The 21282-nt window shown below is 33.6% G+C and overlaps 1 protein-coding gene across 1 annotated transcript in view; it reads left to right on the top strand.

Annotated features, from left to right (window-relative positions):
• Nucleotides 1–21019, top strand: part of PCDH10 (protocadherin 10) — a 43913-nt gene extending 22894 nt beyond the window's left edge. Inside the window, exon 5 of the mRNA XM_049885323.1 lies at nt 20569–21019. Coding sequence (XP_049741280.1) covers nt 20569–20588 — 20 coding nt within the window. The 3' untranslated portion in view covers nt 20589–21019. The remainder of the gene's footprint in view (nt 1–20568) is intronic.
• The last annotated feature ends 263 nt before the right edge of the window (nt 21020–21282 follow it).

Raw genomic sequence — 21282 nt, 5'->3', positions numbered from 1 at the left:
AACTATTTCAGGGTGTGAGATTCATTGTTCAAAATTAAATAATACTGCCGAATGAAGGTAAAACTCAACATAATGTTATTCAATTTAATGTTTCTCAAAGTTTAACAAAATCCTTGCAGTTTTATATTGAGGTCTTCTAAGACTCTCTAATCACTGAAAAGCTTGATCTATTTTTAGGTGAGAAGAACAGGAGATTTGAACATACGAAACCCCAAAATGTAATTATGAACCAAAGGAACATGTACAATAGCAAATTGGAAGCTAGAATGTTGCAAATAATATTTTTAAGTTATGATTTATTGGTGTGAATTTCACTTCTGATTCTCTTAACTGATGCATGATATGGCCTCATATGTATACAAATATAGTAAATAACAAGGCACTTACTTACCTGTATTCTTTTCCTAGATATACATTTCTTTTAACTATATGGATTGAAGAGATCATATTTGAACTTTATTGGATAAAGTTTGTATTTACACTAAATCCAACCAAACCCATGACATCAAGTCGATTCTGACTCACAGTGACCCTATAGGACAGAATAGAACTGCCCCAGAGGGTTTCCAAGTGGCTGGTGGATTCAAACTGCCAACCTTTTGATTAGCAACCGTAACTCTTAACCATTGCACCGCCAGCGCTCCAAGGTTTCTATATACGTGTAAAAAAAACAAAACTAAACCCATTGCTGTCAAGTCAATTCCTACTCATAACAAGCCTATAAGACAGAGTAGAACTGCCCCATAAGATTTCCAAGGAGTTGCTGGTAGATTTGAACTGTGGACCTTTTGATTAGCAGCCTGACCTCTTAACTACTGTACCACTAGGGCTCCACTGTTAATCTGAATTATCAATGATATCTTTTTTAAGTTGTTGAGTTCAGCGAGTGATAATAAATACATCTTCTATGTTCCTGTTTCAGGATGCAGTTGTGTGGATATACTTGTACACATGCACATCCATTATAGAGGCATTATACTTTTAAGTAGCTTATATCCATCAATTACCAGAGAAAGAATAGGCTGAGATTGTGTTAAATACAAGAGTAAATTTATTTAACTAATGGCTGCTTCATGATCAGAACATGACAGTATGGTGCTTGCTTAGAGCCAGATAAGTGATACAATCAAATTTGGTGTTTGTTTTTTTTTTTTTTAATTTTACTTTTTAAGGTACTGGTTGTAATTTTTTCTTAGAACCTATTCAGAATATATAAATGTAGCAAAAGTAACCATGGCAGTAAAGAGAGTGTTAGATAAAGAATAAAATTCATTACTGGTGAGTCGATTCTATCTCATAGAAATCCTATAGGACAGAGTAGAACTGCCCTACAGGGTTTCCAAGGAGTGGCTGATGGATTTGAACTGCCAATCTTTGGGTTAGCAGCCATAGCTCTTAACCATTGTGCTGCCAGGGCTCCCGGTGTCAGCTACCAGTGTTATGTATTTATTGGGAAGACATTATTTTACTGCTTGGAAAATATTGCAATTACTAAGACTTTTTTCCTCCTTTTCATGTTGACATTAGGCAGAATCTTGCACTAGATGCCAACATTACCTGTGTTGGATATTTACTTACACATACTAGATGATCAAATGTTCTGAGGCTCATGTATGTGCCAGTAACTATTTGGGCTGAAAATTGAGAGTTAATACTTTCTTGCATACAAAGTATATTTTTAAATGTTTCTTGTCAAAATTTTTTCAGACATAAGTGTCTTAAATAAAAAAAAGACGTAAGTGTAGATATAGTACATAAGTAAAATTGGTATCAAATGCACTTTTCTGGATTCAGTTTTGAATCACCCGAAGGAAATATGGGGGGGGTCCCCTCTTATCTCATGTATAAGTAAATTGATACGGCCTTTTGTCACTTAAAAGTAGAATACATGTAAGCAGTCCTCAGAAGATTCTAAGTGAACAGTGGCAACAGTCGACCAAGAGGATCTAGTAATTTTTTCTTGATGACAGAAAATGAAAAATCCTGTAATGGTTTATGTAAGATAAAATGTTTCACATGTAGCTTTAATTGAAATGGTGCTAGAAATAAGTACATAGATTTTAGAGTTAGTGTGGTGGTTTGACAGTTGCCATATATTAGTATACCTCAAAAATATAAGAAACCTAGAGTCTGACCTGTGAAATTAGGATAAAGTTCTTGTTCTTTTTTTTCCCATTAATAAAACTGATGTCAGAACTAAACCCTTTGCTATTCACTAATAGTGCTGATTTGAGATTTATTTTTAGAGAATCACACATCAGATGATTACACTAGAGGCCATATCAACAATACCTACCTATATTTCCATCCTTAATTTATCAAAGTATTTTTTCCCATAAGAACAATTTTAATAAAAAGCAATATTATACTGAGTTTATAGAGTTCTACAGAATTATGTTAAAAAAAAATTTAGGATGGAAAATTTCAAGCATATACAAAAGTAGAATAGTTAACTACTTAGGTTTTCCATCACTCGATTTAAACAATTATAAAAACTTGGCTAAATTTGTTTCATCCAAACCCTAACATCCAAACCCTTTATTCAGATTTAAAAAAAAAAAAAAAATCCAGAGATTCTGTTGTTTCATCCAGTAATATTTCAGCTAGTGTTTAATAAAGTTTACTTTTAACACAAGAGTAGTATTTCACCTTAAAAAAAGAAAAGGAAAAAAAAAAACCCATAAATTTCCTTACTACTGTCAACTATTGTTCATATTTCCACAATTTTCTCATAAATATTATCTCTATTTACAATTAATTTGTTGTGATTCATGATTGAAATGAGGCTCATAGATAGCAATTGGTTGGGGTGTCTATTAAGTATTTTCATTTTAAAACTGTTTACTCAAGAATAATATACATAGAAAAGTACAAAAATCATAAGGTATAGCTCAAAAATTTTAATAAAATGAGCACACCAGTGTAATCAGTAGCCCAAACATTAGTAGGTACTGTGTCCAGTAGCCAAAACTTTACTGATTTTCCAAGAATGCAGAATTTTGTCTCCTATAGTCACTACTAGCCCAAGGGTTGCCCCTGGCTTTTAACCAAAGATAGGTTTTAACCTTTTTATATTTTTAATAAATGATGTAATGCATCAAGTTTGAGTTCCACTAAAATTTAGTAGCCAGTTATTTTCAATGATAATGTAGGGAGAGCTATCCACAGAGCTTGATGTTCATTGGTGTGTAAGCTAAATAGACAACTTAGTTGGTATGTGTTCTCCTTGGGTATGATTTCTTTCACTATCTTTGGAGTTCTTTTCGTGTCTAGTCCTTCAAAAATGCTCAACGTTTGTATTTACACTTTTATTACTGATTGAAGCATAATCTTATGTTATCGTACTGATGTTTTTATGGAAACAAACTTTCAAATATGTTAACCCAAATACCAGTAAAAAAATTGAGATGTTGGTACTTCACGTTTCTCTGAGCCTTTATTAGACAATTACGGCAAATTATAGACTTTAATACTTCGAGGGGACTCTGAATATAGTAAAGAGATTAATATTTTGAAAAACAGTTTAGCTGAAGAGAGTTTAAAGGATTGAGAGTCTGTGAATTCAGAAAGGGAAAGGTGACATAATAGATGTTAAGTATTTAAACGAATGTTATACAGATAAGATAGGGATCAGTTAATCTGCCTCTATTGAGAGCTGAAAAGAGGAAATGGATCTATGTTCCATCTGGAAAGATTTAAATTACAAATTATAGGAAATATCCTGGTCCTGGCATTTGCTCCTGAGGGACGTGGAAACATTTTACCTTGCAAGCCTTACAAACTAAACATATGCATGTCATCTGTGACTTGGTGGAATAAGACTTTCTAGCCCTGTGATGTTATTTCCCAAAAATGCTTTTCAAACCTGGTCCTGGCAACGGGGTGAAAGGGAAGAGTCTCAAAGGAGAAAGATGACTATAGATTTAAAAGATCTTTGTCAAATATTGAGTTTTCCCTTAACCGAGAAGGCTTACTTCTCTTACACTAAGAATTTTCCACTTCTGACATCACACTATCTCCTGCTGAATTTTGAGGAAAATCTTTGGTGGCAGTTAACTGTGAAATGGCCTGGAATTAAATAAAAATGAAAGACCTTATTAATGATTCAGGGACAACTTGTCTGGTATTCTTAACTGTAGTAGTAATATGTGCTTTCATACTTATTTTGGAGATAGAGCAAGCAGGCCATATATGCTCATTACATTATTGGTTGATAATCTAGAGAGCAGAATAAAATGCAGCACTGGCTTGGTAATACGGAAGTGTGAGTTAATCATACCTATAAGAAAAACAAAATGAAAAGGAGAATAATCAAATGGTGAATTCTTTAGCTAAATATTAGGGTTAAAATTAAAAATAACAGTAGTAGCTACCTATTGAGTGCCCATTTTATAGGCATGAATAGGTGATATAAGACATAATAAAGGCACCAATTTCCTAAATATTCAGGAATGTTATAAAGGAACAGTTATTTTTACGAGTCAAAGATAATGGAATCTCAGACCTAGTAAACATTTTTGTGTCAGATACATGAATATTTTATTATTATAAAAATATATTTACTTTTAAATAGGCAATAGAAAATGTGGAAATTCCTTTTGTATACAGATTGGACTGGATTCTAATTTTCTTGAACTTGAATTAAGCTAAGAACTAAGGAAACCTGTATTTTTAAAATTATGTAGTGGTACAAAGATGATAATTTCTCAAATTATATAACAAGGTAATAGACTCTTACTGAAATTGCTGTTAAAGATATACGTATTTTTTAAATTCAGGCTTATATTGGAATTAGTTTTAGGAAATACTTGACATTTAATAATTTAATTTTTATCTCCAACACTTAAAATTAAGCTTGTGACCTAGAAACATAATCTTCGATAATTTAAACTGCTAAAGCTTTGTAGGAATTCTTTGTAGAAATTATAGTTTCACGATGCTTATAGAAAGTATGCTAATATATCTAGTATGATGGAAGATTCTTTCCTTTAAATAAAAAGCTTTAAAATCATTTACAATGGGCATGTAATATTGCTTTGAAGTTAATTTTAAGGCTATGGCCTTTTTTTAATCTTCCAAAGTTTTCACATTTACCAGGCTTTCTTTAATTTCAGAGAGATATCAATAAAACCAAAAAAACCCCGTTGCCGTTGCATCAATTCTGACTCATAGTGATCCTGTAGGACAGGGTAGAATTGCCCAGTAGGGTGTCCAAGGAGTGTCTGATAGATTTGAACTGCCAATATTTTGGTTATCAGCGAAGCTCTTAACCACTGCGCTACCAGGGCTCCATTATTTTTAGTACTACTATTTATTGTGAATAGCAACATGACACTTGAATATTGTTAAAATGTTTTTAATCAGCTGTTTGAGGCAGGTACTCTCAAATAGCTGAGAAAACAGTGTGACCTACATTTAAGAAAACTTACTGTTGAACACCTATTATTCCAGGCACAGTGGTCTTCAGTTTTCTTTAGAACTAGATGTTATGAATGTCCTCAAGGTCTGGGGTATGGGAATGTGGTTATGGCTCATGAACTTATCACAGGCTGGTGTGCATATCAGAAGGTCAGTATCTTAATTTAAAATACACATAAACTTAACTGCTTTTGAGAACTGTCCATTGGAAAAATACAAATGCTATCAGAATTCTGAATGAGAACGTAAAGGAAATTAGACTGATTCCTGGTGATCACACAGAGCCTAATCCTCGTTCTGTATAGGGATACCGTCTCTACTTCACAGATCGAAATAATCAGATCAGGTCATCTCAGCAGCATCTGTTTTAATTACTGACATTTTTTTCCCACACCTCCATGCATACCACTAGCCCTCCATTCAGATAATTTTAAAACCGGAATAAACCAACCTTGGGTGTGTTACAGTGCTAGTGGAAAGTTTTCAACCTCCTTACAGTGTTCATGAGACACAACTTGCTCACCTGGTTGGTCTGTAGTCTCTTCAGTGAATGCTCAAAGAATACTGTGGTCTTAATATTTCAGAGAAGGGTTTTCTAAGTATTATTCATTTTATTCATTTTGTCATTTTCGTAGCTTGGCACTTTCAATTTCATAAGATAGCATTTTCTGATTTTGTTCTGAAAGGATGCATTTCCTTTCTTCACTCTCGTGACCTTGTACGCACTTAGCAGAGTGGTCCTCATACCAGAGCAGTGATTTGCTGCAGTTAAAAGCTCCAAGATGGGGCCAGTCTGTGGCTCAAATACCGATCCAGCCAGTTACTAGCTGTGACTTCTACAATTTCTTTAACCCATCTGTAACTCTTTTCTTCTCATCTATGACACAGATCTGCAAAAGCTCATTTTGGATATTAAATTATTTAATATATTTAAAGCAGTACACGCCTGGCCCAAAGATGCCCTCATTAAGTGTTCAGAGCAACTGTATGTTCAGTTAAAATTGGAACAGAGACATCAGCCTGAGTATGGACAAAATTAAAATTCCAAGCTTAAATAGTCACAAAAGCATGATTATAACTTCTAAATTTTCATATTCTCAGTATTTTACTTAATTTGTGTATTTACAGTGAGTGAAGAAGTCACTTGATACGTGCAGCAAAGAGCAAAAGTAATCTTACAAATGATACTCTTTTTTGAAACAGATTTTATATTTTAGTCTGAGAAGCAGCATCTTATCTTTGAAGGTTATAGAAAAAGACATAAAATACTTTTTCAGTTCAAAAACTTAAAAAGTGATAAAAACCGATGGCCATGTACAAAGTGACTTATTTAGACAATTCTGGGCTTAAACAGGATATGTTTACTTCAAGAGATAATCACCATGTAAAAGACACCAAAACCAAAACCAACCCATTGTCATAGACTCTATTCCAACTCATAGAGACCCTGTAGGACGGAGTAGAACTGCCCCCATAGGGTTTCCAAGGCTGTAAATTTTTATGGGAACAGACTGCCACATCTTTATCCCGAGGACTGGCTGGTGGGTTTGAACTGCTGACCTTTCGGTTAGCAGCCAAGTGCTTAAGACACAGATGCCCTAAAATCATCACACAAAGTTACTGCAGTTTGTTGGTGTGAAAAACTGTAAGATGTTTCAAAGATATCTCTGTCCGCCATACAACAATGTTTAAACACCTGTTGTTAGCTGCCCCAGAGTCCAGCCAACTCATGGTGACTCCATGTACAAGCGAATGAAGTGCTGCTCAGTCCTTCCCCATCCCCATGATTTGTTGCCAGTCGGACAGTCATGATCCATAGGGTTTTCTCTGGCTGATTTTTGGTAGTAGATGGCCAGGTCTTTTTGCCTAGTCTGTCTTAGTGCGGATGCTCCAGACCCAAAGATTCTCTTGCCTTTTTTCTTCACGAAAATCCTGTTATCTGATAAACCTCTCTCAGTCAGCCTCATATTTACATTTTTGTACCTTTGTCTTTCAAATTTAGAGCCAGAAAATGGTGTCACAAGGCTATTTGAGAAATGCCTAAGAAATCAAACACGTATTATTTTCTGTTAATGGTTTATTTATTGAGCTCTCCATGTAGTTCTCATGTTTTTATGACTGTGTGTTTTCTATCTTCTGCCTTCTACATCAGTTTTACATATATATCACTATTTCACCTGAGTAAGAAGAGACCTAACAACTAAGTCCTAGTACCTAATTGTATTTAAAAACCATATATTTGCAAGTCTTTTTAGATTTATGTCTCATATGAAGACCAAAAATTTTTCATAAAATGTTGAAGCTTCAGGCATTAAATAATGCTCTTTCCCAACAATGAAAGGAATAAGGTTTTTAAAAGGTTTAATTCTTTTTTTTCATTTAATATTATGCTTGTGAAATTGTCATAGTCAACTGCAATTAAGAACTCAAATGCACTGGTTTTCAATGATTCTATGTTGTTTTAGTTTTGCATCTTATTAACAGACAAGAAGATACTAATGTTATTAGAATAAAATGTCTCTGGCTATCTTTGTCAAAGATCCCTTTCAGTAATCAAGGAAGGATTCATAGAGCTGTACTTTGGGGTCAATAGTCTAGTACGAACTGTATGAATTTAACTGGTAGAGGCAAAAGGCATTCTAGGAGCAGGGCATAGCATGACCAGAAGTATAGAATTACAGAAGCAGGTAACTGACATGGAGATATGAATATTTTGGGTTGCTAAATATATAAGATACATACAAGAGGGTACTGTATGTTAACGTTTGAAAGTTATGTTTTGAATAACAATACCCAGAGTAATTGTAGCTACGAATTATTGAGAACTTACTATGAATCCTGAAATCCCTGGGTAGTGCCAACTGCTAAGCACTTGACTACTAGCTGAAAATTTGACTGTTTGAACCCAAACGGCCTGGTGATCTGTTTCCGAAGGGTCACAGCCTTGAAAACCCTATGGGGCACAGTTCTACTGTGTACATATGGAGTCGCCATTAGTTGGAACTGACTTGAAGGCAACTGGTTTGATTTTGAGCTAGGCTCTATTCCAAACATTTTTCAGATATTAATCCATTTAATCATTACAATAACAAAATGAGGGAGATAGTCTTACTATTCCCATTTTATAGATGATGAAACTGAGAAAAAGAGATGCCTAGTAACTTGGCCATAGTCTCTTGGTTAGTTAGAGAGATCCATGCTTTTTACTTGGGACTACACCTGATACTATAGCGGGAGTTTATAACCAATTCACTGTTTGAATCCCAGACTTAAGAAACTGGACACAATTTAAGAAGAAAGTCAGTAAGGATTCATCGCATGTTGTGTTTTTGTTTTACTGGCAGAGTCTTACTGTAGTGGTCAAGCTTTGTGGCAATAATGACCTGAACAAAAATACTAGTGGTTGAGAATAAAAATTAAGGGATCACTAAGGTTTTTTTAAATGAAGAAAATTTGGAAAAAAAAAATTCATATGATTAGGAAGGTAAATGTAAGAATAAAAAGTAAAGAAAGTAGTTATTAAAAACAGTTCTCAAGTCTTGAGACTGGACAACTCACAGAAGGGTGCATCCCCAATGATAATAATTTTTTCTTTAAGTTTATGGACAGGGAGAGCATCAGTTTTGATTGAAAAACTGATAAGCGATTAGGAACACCCCAGAAACTGCATTTTAGTAAAATGAAAAGGTAAGATATCAAATTACGTATGATACATGTTTTACTGTGCAGCGAGCCAGTGAGAAAAACAAGCATAGTTTTCTGTTTAAAATTGTTTAAGATTTTGTTTTGGAAATGAAAAGTAGACAAGAGGAAAGATCACAACTAAAAAATACTAGTAAATGAGCTATGAATGGAGTTATTTTTGGATAGAAGAGACTTGACCAATGTACGGGACCTGTGAACACTTAAAATAGGTTATATTAAATATGTTATTTTAAATGACGTAAAAAATTGCCTGTGTGCCTTCAGTAGTTCTGTGAGTTGCACACCAGATCATTCAAGGGTGAAATTTACTCATAAGTGCCTCTCTAGGAAAGAATAACCCCAGAAGCAATCTTTTATAAAAAGAAAAAAATTGAGTCTCCTTGTCCTAAAGTGAATTTAGTATTAGCCTATGATCATTATCTGTCTTATTTTTTCTTCATTAAAATTTGTGGAAAAAAATGTCTGGTTTACTTCCGCAGGTTTCTAGCTTTTATTGATGCTGAGACTACCCGAGGCTTGAGATAGAGGAACAGAGTCACTTCTTTGAGCAAATCATTTCATCACTTTTTTCCTTCTACAATTATATTGAAGGTATCAGTCGCAAAACACCCAGGCAGACTTTCTGACTGCAAAACATTTTGTTAAGTTTTGAAAATCTGCAGGGAGGGAATGCAAACTATTCCCTGATAATGTAAACTTTAAACCCAGGGTTTTCTCCACTGAACTCTCTGAAAAAACACACACTTAGGTTTTCTTTTGCATTCCCCAAACTCAACCCGTCCTGCCTAGTTCGCCAAAATCAAAAATCTGTTTTTCCACTGGAGCCTTGGTAGCGACGTGGTTAAGAGCTCAGGCTGCTAACCAAAAGTTGGCAGTTCAAATCCACCAGCCACTCCTTGGAAACCATGTGGGACAGTTCTAGTCTGTCCTGTAGGGTCACTATGAGTCGGCATTGACTCAACAGCATACAACAACAGTGTCTATTAATTAGATAATTGCTCTATGATTCTAGTGTCAATTAGTTAGATGATTTCTCTAAGACTCTAATATTCTCCTCATTCATATTTTTCAGGCTGTCTGTTGCCACCACAATTACATTTACATCTCAAAGTCCCTTATATTTAATCCCTGCTGACATTTTTTACTTCGTATCATTCAATGCTTCTGTCAGTTTCTTGATACACCATGTTTTCTCAGGCCCTTTTGTAACTTTGCACATTTTTTTCTTCCTCTGGAATGCTCTCTCATCTACCAAACCACCCCCTGTTCCATCTGCATGGCCATCTCCCACTCATCAGTCAAGATTCATCTCTCTTTACCTTTAATGAGAAGCCTTACCGGACAGAATTATTTAGACTTTTCCCTGTAACTTCTTGTAGTTTCTTATACATGATTGCTATTGCAGAAATCTTTTGTAAAACAATTGTTTGCATGCTGTTTTGTTCGTTGGGCTGTGAGATACTTTCGAGCAGAATCCATGTGTATTCTTTTTAGAGCCCATGCCCCAGAACTGTTTCTGGGGCAAAGTAGATATTACATGTTCTCATAGACTACGTCAATGAATCAATAAATGACACATCCCGAAACCAAGGAAACCAGTAGCATTGCTTTGCTTTCGTTGTCTAGGCATCTACCTTGACTTAGATAAATTAATATAATTCCTACAGGCTCTGAATGCCAAAAACCAAACCTATTTCCAGACCTAAAATACAACTCCCCTGGCCCGGATTTCATCTTCTTCAACTTTCCATGGTTTTCTTATTTTTTTTCTGGCCTTAACAGTACTAGTTCTTGCATTCTTTTTTCTGATCCACCCTTTTCTCTTTCATAACTCCTTAACTAATGTGCCATCATCACCAAGTGCTAATTTCATTCACTTTTTTTAAAATTTTCTGTCACATATCATTTAAAAACATATATGTAAACATCAAGCATACGCAAGGCGACTTGAAAGATGAACATAAAAGGGAATCCCATTATGGATACATGATTATGGGCAGGATGTTGTTGATCAAAGTATTGGACAACTATGGCTGGAAGTAGTCATCTGACTTCCCTTTAGGTTTCTGGGGCTCTCATGTAATACATTTTAAGTCTTTGGTATTTTTATTCATCATAATTATTGAATAAGCTATTTTCAAAATAAGCTATTTTCAGATTTTTTTCTTAGTTATGTGTGATTTTGCATTTTATTTTATGGACTTGTGGAAACTAAGGATTATCTCAAATCCATTTTTTAAAGTATGTAGTGTAACAAAATGCTGTTATATTTGTAAGAAATTTATTATGAGATATAAAGGTAGGTTTGTACATTTTTCGTATTTTAATAATGATATAGATATTATACATATAAATTTACTTTGTCAGTAATGTTTAACTCCAACTAAAATCGATTATTTAAAATTTGATTTTTGCCCTGGATTTATTGTGATACTTTCATAGATAACAAATGTGTAATATATCATTTTTGTATTATTATATGGTTAAATACTGGCAATAATTAAAATGGACCATAATTGAACATGAAGCTTAAATTTATAGACGGTAATACAACTATTTAAAGATCTAAATCTTGACATCTAATTAGAATATCACTAAAATGAGTATTTGAACATAATATCTTATTAGCACTTTTTAATGTTTTTAGCTGAATTTGATTCACTGTTTATCAGTTTTAAAATATCTGATTATCTGATATGTTAAATTGAAAGGAGAGGGAGGTGGTTTAATGGGTTTCTCAGATATAACTAAAACTACTAATGTATGTATATATACATATAGGCTTAAGTTTTAGAATAATGAAAAATTATGTTTATTTTGCAAAGAAAAAACATTTTATTTAGTGTGTTACATCAACCTCACAAAAGCAAGGATTTCACTAATAAGCCAGGTTAAAATTTCTTTATGATAAAAAGAAAGAATTTAACTGACAGTTAAAATTTTCTTCACAAATGGTGATGAGGCAATTTGTCATTAAATATAAATTCATATGAAATAACTGAGTTTTATTTCTTGACCTCTTTTTGAATTTTGACAAATTAATTCTAATTTTTTAATAGAAATATGTACACAAGTTATAAAACTACAATCTTACAAAATAATTAGAGAACAAAGTGCAGCCTTTTACTTGCGTCCTTGGTAACTAGTGTTATCTGTGCTATTATGAAATGGGTACCTTGAGGATAGGACTGCCAGATTTAGCAAATTAAATACAGGACTCTCAAATATTGTATGGGACATGCTTATACCAAAAAAAAAAAAAAAAAGTTGTTTATCTAAAATTCAAATGTAACTGGGAGTTCCATCTTTTGTAACAACCCTCCTGAGCCTTTTTACCTATGCCTCTAAATGCTTTAGTGTGGAGGTGTTTTTCCATCCATCCTCTCTGGTCAGCTGTCACTTTTTAGGGTGTCAGTATTTTCAACTCCCTCTGAGCTTACAACTTCTGCTTTTAACCTGCTATTTTCTCTGACATAAAAGTAACTGAATTATGTTTGAGGAAATCAGATCATTGAATAACTAGCCATACGTTTGTGCACAGATTTTAAGTCATTAGGCTGGATGTGTCTATTTTGATAAAAAATATCCTGTATTAACTGAGTGACCAGTATTTTACTTATTGACTCAGAAGACATTTCACTTATTTTTGTGGCTTAATTGTCTAAGGTCGTGTTTAAATTATTTTGAAATCTGACCCTTAGTTTGAGCAGGCTATTGTTCCTGTTAGCAAGCCTGGATTCGTGGGTACCCCATGCACAGCGGTTGCTTCTGTGCCGTCCCTGTAACAGGTGTGGATCAGACCATTGTGATCCACAGGGTTTGGGTGGCTGATTTTCAGAAGTAGATCATCAGGCCTTTCTTCTTAGTCCATTTTAGTGTGGAAACTGGGCAGCATCATGGCAAAACACAAGGCTCTATTGATTCAGCACATAATCATATATTTTAAAAATTAAGGTCTTATGTATTTTTTCTTATATTTTTTCATCTTACATTGCTGGAATTCATGTTTTTGGTTTTCATATAAAAAATGAAGTTGTTTGCATCACTAGTAGTTGGGGTAAATATTATGATAATGATGTTATTTGGCAACAATAGTTCTTCGTAGGCGCCTATATTTGTAGGAATGACCAATCCCATTCAGGCATTTTCCATGCCTTCTGCTTTGAGAAATTAATGCTAATTTCAACCTTTCAGAGAAGTATCTAATTTGAGCTCCTTATAATGTTTTGAGGGAAACTACTTGAAATACAAGTGTCTAAATGTCAGCAAATATTATCAGTTTTGTGATTCTCAAAAATAAAATTAGGAACCATTTATTCTTTAAAGGAGCATATGGATATCTTTTTGGAATCTCAGATACACAAAATAATGGCAAAGTAAAGGATACTTAAATGGAAAGGGTCCTCTATGCTTATTAAAGTAAAATGTAATTGAGTGATTTGTCCTCAAAAGAAATTTCAAGGGTACTTCTTAATTGTCAATGTAATGGATGACATTTTCAAGCATTACTGGAACAAATCATAGTTTCTGTATTTTAGTGGATTATTGCGAAGGATTCCAGAAAAAAAATTCAATGATATAATAAACATAAAAAGGAATATATGTTAGAATTTTTTTTTCTAAGGTTATAACAATGTAGGTCCAAGACATATAAAAATAATTCAGTGTCCAAATTTCATTTTAAGATTCAACGAAGGCAGTGGGGTTTTGTTTGTCAGAGGAGTGTGGTGCCGTGGCAAAAGTGTTATGGGTGAGGTCATGTCCTATTATTATATTTTCCCCTCTAAGGGGAAATTTATTAATCTTTCAAGACATTGTTTTAATCTTTAGGTAATTTTGGGCTAAAAAAATTTTGGGCTAGATCCCTTCAATATATAAAATTCTAGGCAAACACATTGTCTTCGTATTTTACAAATATTTGAGTTTAAAAGTTTCATGTTTTTAACATAGATTGTTAACACTTTTTTGGTCTAGATGGAAAGTTTATGAATTATTACTATGTTTTTTAGATAGCTTGCTCAAATTGACTTAAGTACTGATAATAGTAAAGTGTATTATCTTAATTAAAGGAGTTAATACACTATAGCTGTTTTTGGGGAAAGTTTGAAGCACTCATCATTAATATAGTTAGAGATAAGGGTTTTAAAACAGAACACAATTGAGCTACTATAATTACGTCTACCCTGTTGAGAAGATTAGAGATAGTTGACATGGTTGCAGTAACCCACAGAATAGATATTTACTCATGAACCAGTTCTAAAGGTACTATTGTCTTTGCAAGAAGGTAATTTTGACAAAAAAAAAAAAAAATAGATGCACACACACACACGCATACATATATATATGTATATATAGAGAGAAAAATTCCTATATGCCAATGAATCTTCTTTTTAGAAGGAATCTATCATGTTCCATTACGACTCACTTCCTCATAGAAAGCTATGTGAGGGTAATAGTGTAGTGATACACTCTTGTGATCTGTACTTATGGACAAATAAACCAAAACCCATTGCTGTTGAGTTGATTCCGACTCATAGCGACCCTATAGGCAGAGTAAAACTGCCCCATAGGGTTTCCAAGGAGCAGCTAGTGAACTTGAACTGCTGACCTTTTGGTTAGCAACCTGAGCTCTTAACCACTGCACCTCCAGGGCACCTCTGGACAAATAGAAACTCTTATACCCAAGGCTTAACTAATTCCTTTTCATAGCAATACAGTTTGGATTAAAAGTAAACACTAAATAATGCTAAATTCTGAAATTTTCATTGGTATGAAATTCAGGGCTTTGCAGAGTGCATCGACTCTACTTGATCTCTAGGGTACCTTAAAGTTATAAAATAAATTCCTTCTTTGTACATATCATACTCAGTGAGAAAATTAGGCCAAATTTATCTTTAATCCATAGTCTTCAAATTGATAGTCTCAGGCTAGAGTATAGCCATCTTGGTAATGCTGGAGTTTCGGGAGGGGACTCCAGCAACTCTAAGAATAGAGGATTGTGCTAAACATGTTGCTGTCCTCTCTTAGAAATGATTCATTTTACTCAATCACTGGTGTTTTCTGTTCCACAAAACTACACTTGCCAAGTTTCTTCTCTTTTAAAATATGCATGAATGTATATTTCAATTTAGTAAGCATTTATTAATTGCAAACTATATTGTAAGTATAACACACACATAGACTAAACTAAAAATAAGCTCCTGACCTTACTACGTTTTTCTTATGTTAATGATCTGAAGGGCTGTGTGACTCCTTTATTTCATAAAGTTTCCTTTCTAAATGATTAATCAAGTTTATATATGGGAACCACCTTCTCCAAACAAATTCTTGACTCCCCCTTAATTCTGTCAAGCTAGAATAAAAATGCATACTATTTGATGAAATAAAAAATGTATATATAGCAAGAGGATAGTGTGAACATTATGAAATAAACATAACTAAGTAGTTTATGCTTCACTAAGGCATTATTATTGGACAAAAAGACTATATAATTACTAATATTAGGCTTCCATCTTTTTACAATCCATAATAAGCACAACATGTAATTAGTTTTTTCAGTATATATGTCAATATGTATGTATTATATATATGTATATTTAAATTTAATATCTATTCATAATTTTGTGAAGAGGAAAAAGCATTTACAATCTGAACAATATGAAACTATATTTTTAAAAGTAAAGGCAAATATAAAGGTGTTCAATGCGTAGGTTAAAGACAAATCAGGTACCTTAATAGTTAAAATCTCTATGCTTATTTCTGTATGTAAGGGTTAAACCTTTTTTAAAAAGTCTTTAGAGAGATTTTAAAGAAAATTCTCAAAAGCAGTTCAAGGATAAGACAGCAGAAAGTTAAAAGAACTGATTATTGAACTGGACAAATCTCTGACGGAGGCTTACTTTTAAACTGTCTTTAAGTTTATCATACGCTTTTACGCAGAGAACAGAGAGCAGGTGTTTCTGACTTCCACGGGGGTAACGGGCTCAAACTTTTGTATGCTAGATTCATTTTATATATAAAGAAGTGTCCTGACTGTGAGGCTCATTAAACATTTGAATGAGCTTCGGAGTAGGTTACTGATCTCAGCCTCTGGAAGTTTTTCACTGTAGTGGAGAGTCTCAATCATCTAGGCTGTTTAAAGGCTGTTCTTTCTTTCAGTCGAAGGGATGTATTAGGTTACTTCATAAGATTCATTTATCACTTCAGCTTCTGTGGCTTATACTGCCACAAAGCCCAAAGGGTGTTTTACTTCGTGCTATGAAAGTACGGGGATGTGAATATTCAAATTATTGTCATTTTAATGAATCATATAAAATCATTCTTCATCAGGCAGTTTCCTGGTATAAATAGTATACCAGTACTGATACTCTTACAGTTATTTTTTCAGCATGCATATTACATTTATTCTTCTTAAGTCAGTAGCTAATCGGGATTTTTCAACATTCCACAGCAAAATATCATGTTTTGCAAATTATCAGACAATAACAGGATTCTACAATATAAAGAAAAATATACACCATGAACTTTCTTAAAAAATATGCATATGCTAAATTATAAGGAGGTAGATATTTGCGTATATTTTTGTCTTTATGAACAATTTTTCATGCTATAAGTCAGTCATTAAAATAAGTATCTTAAATCTCACATTTCTATGAAAATACAGTGAACCAGTAAAAGCATAAAGTTAGAAAGGAACACAAGCAGCCCTTTTCCTATTACTTTTAGATTTGATTCAAAACAAAACCTTTCCCCCTCACCGAGTGACCAGTTCCCTACATTTGCTGATGCATAGTGAGGGGAAAAGAATGCGTTTGTGAAACAGAAAGAAAAGAAGAATTTCCAAATGTCTTTGATAATTCCAAAGTTTATATAGACTGGAAGAGAAATCAGAGAGATTCAATATAATTGACCCATTCTGCAGTCGAAAATGCTTCAGGTAATGTATAGTCATATTACTTAAAACTATGGAATACTATTAGAGGCAATGCCTCTACAATGTAATCACATTGATCGGTTTTCCTGGATACTGTCTACCTACTACCATTGCTACGTTGACTAGTACAGTCACAAAGGATTGACGATCATTGAGTATTCAAACTCACTTCTTAAAAGTCTTGAAACAGTGGATGTGACGAGAGCTTTGGAAATAATATTTGCGTGTTCTCTGGATTGCCTGACAGCACTTCAGATGCTTGGGATTAGCTTCGGAAACGGAGGAAATCATCCTTACCCATTCTAATTCCTTCTGACCTTCAAATTCAGCTCTTAAATTTGTCCTATTCGGATTTGCATTCCTAAATTCACCAATAGGTGGGAGGCAAACTTAATAAAATATGATTATAGTTTTCAGAGCACTACCAAAATAGGTAGAGTTTAAAGACAACATACATGTAACTGTAAGGATGAATTAAAATATGTCTTTGAAGCTTACATGTGTATTTATGGTACTTAATATAATATGTACTAAACTTCCTGTGTTCTTATGACAATTAACTGCCTCAATTACTAAATTTATTTTTATCTCCTGACTAAATCAAATGAACATACTATGTCCATGCCAATAGCTTTTCCCATAGGTAATCTTTTAGCCTAATTAGAAATGATATTTGTCTGATTTAAATCATGTGCTAAGTTGACTAATTTCTGTATTTATACTAAGATGTAGCTTTTTTAGTATATTCATTTTTCACATAAGTAATTTGCTTATAGTTTGGGTGATCACTCTTGAGTTTCTTTTGCCCTTGAACTACTTGAATGATGTTTTCTATAAGCCAGCATTTTCTGATTTGTAGTATTAATACCTCCAAGTTATTGTGAAATAGGTAAAATTATTTGTAGGATGGCCATATGCCTGGATTGCCTAGGACTGTATAACATTATGTCTGATGTAATTATTAATAGTTTTCCTTTTCACTCATAAAACTGTCTCCAGGTTGGAGTATACCTTATTTGGTCACCATCATTATTGTAGCCAATAAATTTTATAAACTTCATTTTCTTTGGTGGCTAACTATTTAATTTACTAAAGAATTTTAAATTCTGATTAGTAAAAACAAAATAGATTTGAGATCATCTAATTCAGGCTTTAATGAAACAGGAAATTCAGATTTAAGAGCATAGGAAAATAAGACTTAATTCTATTAAGCTGCACAGAAGGCAAGGTCTATATTTGCTTTTTAGACATTCTCTTTAGCATTATGACCAGCTCGGTTTTAAAGCTACCATGTTATGTTGTTGCTGTTGTTAGTTGCCTTCAGTGCAGCCTCATGGCAACCTCATGTGTGCAGAGTAGTATTGCCTCATGGGGTTTTCAAGGCTGCGAACTTTCAGAAGCAGATTACCAGGCCTGTCCTCTGAGGTGACTCCGGGTGGGTTCAAAAACCAACCTTTTGGCTACTAGTCAGGTACTTAACAGTTTTCACCACTTATCATAATAAAGTCTTAATAATTGTTAGCTACCATTAGTCTTAATCCATATTATATGATATTACAAAATTTTTTTCAGACTACTTAGACATATTACATTGATGATGACTGCTTATCACAGTTTCTTTTTTTATAATTCTTTGTGCTTTAAGTGAGAGTTTATAAATCAAGTCAGTCTCTCACACAAAAACCCATATACACCTTGCTACACACTCCCAATTACTCTCCCCCTAATGAGACAGCCCACTCTCTCCCTCCACTCTCTCTTTTTGTGTCCATTTCGCCAGCTTCTAACCCCCTCCACCCTCTCATTTCCCCTCCAGGCAGGAGATGCCAACATAGTTTCAAGTGTCCAACTGATCCAAGAAGCTCACTCCTCACCAATATCCCTCTCCAACCCATTGTCCAGTCCAATCCATGTCTGAAGAGTTGGTTTTGGGAATGTTCCCTGACCTGGGCCAACAGAAGGTCTGGGGGCCATGACCACTGGGGTCCTTCCAGTCTCAGTCACAAAACAAAATGTTTTGATTGTGTTTAATCCTGGTTATGCAGAGTACATATAAACAATCAATTTAATTTTAATTTCCACCAGTGATGGTATTTGATTTATAATTTTAAGGTTGGTGTCCCTGATAAAATATAAATTTGTGTAGAAATGTTTGATTATTTTGGTCAGAAACTGAGTTGATGATAAAAAATAATAAAGAAAATATCAGAGAAAACAATCTTGGAAAAACAGATGACTAGGTAATCTACTTGAAATGATTGGACATATCATAGGAAAAGCTTTGAACTAATCAACATGTTCTTCCATTTGGTTAAAAAAAAAAGGCAACAATTGGCCAGATGAAAACAATTCAATTGTACAATTTAGCATAGTTCTTAATTTTTAAGACATTTACATATATATGATATGTGATTTTTACAACAATGCATATTTTTATTATAAACCTATTATATGGCAGATATTAATTTCGAGGTTATAGTTTCTTCTCTCATTATACTCACAAAATACTACGTGGATTACGGGTAGGTAGGAAGAAGTATCCTTTTCACTATAAATGAATGAAACACCTAGAAATCATAACACTTGAACGATTGAATCCTGACACTCTGATTTATATGTTTGGTAACTATAGAGCAAAATTGGTAATATCTTTTTCTCTACTTTGGCTTTACCCTCTTTGTGAGAAAATTGATCCCTTTTAGGGGATAAATTTACATATTTTTAATTCTACAGGCAAAAAGAAGTAAAATAAAACTAGAAAGTCTGAACAAGCTTTGAATTTTTTAAACTACATGAATATCTTTTGGTATACTTATTTCTCTATTTTATATTGGTTTTAATATATATAATTTAAAAATTATTAAATTACATAAATTATTCATAGAATTTTCTAAAGACTTCTTTTGGAAATAAAGAGTGTCCCACGTTCTTTGCTGGGAGGAGTTTTAAGGAAGTACTCAAATGAAGAGGTCATTGTTAAAGGTAATGGGAACTCTACCACAGCTATGTCCCTGATTGCATCATATCAGAGCTGTGACAGAATGACAGAACTGCTGTCCACACCTTCAGAAGAGCAACATTGCACATTGCTGTTAATGAGTCAGAAGGAAGCTATTGGGCCTATTAAGTGAGTGCTTATTGCCTATTTCTTTAACTTCAGCTCTGAAATACTAGTATGTATGTGCAATTATCAAATCTAAATAGTAAAGTAGGGATTGTTTTAAGGATAGTTTTAAAAAGCTAATGTCCACATAACTGATGTTTGGTATATAATGTGTACATTTCTCCCATGTAAAACTGACTTATACAAATGTCAGTAACAAATGACAAAATAATTACTAAAGGTCAAGGTCAAGGTAGCAGTGAAATATTTTGACACTGCATGGATCAGGTGTGGAGGCACAACTTGTTTTCAGTTGTATTTGTTTCTCTTAGAATACTGTGCATTTCTAAACTCCAAAAGTCAGCCTCTTTGTCTTAGAGCCTTTTTTTCTGTTTTTTGTTTTTCACAGCACGGAAAAGGATATGCTAGTCAATTCGACAGGACTTACTGAAGCAGCATGATTTGCACAAAGTCGACCAACAAAAGCATCAACTTTTCAACTTCATTATCTTGGCCATCCAGTTAGTTCTGTGCAACCGAGTATTATTAGATTGCTGGCGGAGTCATCGTGGCCAATTTTAGGACATAATTGCTCTCAGCAGGCCTGAGAAATGAGTTGAAATGTGCAGAACTGTAGAAACTTTAGAGGCAACTGACCTTGCCTCTCCGATCAGTGTGTGCCTGTTTACAGCACTATGTATCTTTCTCTCTCCAAATGTCACTGAGCCCTTTAGATGTTTGTATTCACCATGAGAAGCCAGTCATAAAGATAAAGGAAATTTGTGCATTATAAATGCAATATCACTGTTTTAAACTTGACCGTTTTATATTATTTTTGTGTGATCAAGTGTTCCCCAAACTATTCCCAACTTTACAGATTGTGATTATGTTCTTTTCACCTGTGGGTTATAAAAATTGTATTCTGAAAACCCACAAAAATATCAAAGACATTCTGTAGTTTATACACCGTGTTGCAAAGTGTTTACTGTACTATTTCAAAGCTTCTAAATAAATATAAAATATATATATTATATTATATAATTTTCCTAAAATGTGGTACAACTTAGTTGGTTTTTAAATGGATTCATACAGTCCACATCATAAATAAAATAAAAGGTAATTC

Source organism: Elephas maximus, chromosome 5 (assembly GCF_024166365.1).
Source record: "Elephas maximus indicus isolate mEleMax1 chromosome 5, mEleMax1 primary haplotype, whole genome shotgun sequence".
NCBI classification, from domain to species: Eukaryota; Metazoa; Chordata; class Mammalia; order Proboscidea; family Elephantidae; genus Elephas; species Elephas maximus.
Note: the sequence above shows the minus strand (reverse complement) of the source record. Positions and strands in the feature narration are given on the sequence as shown.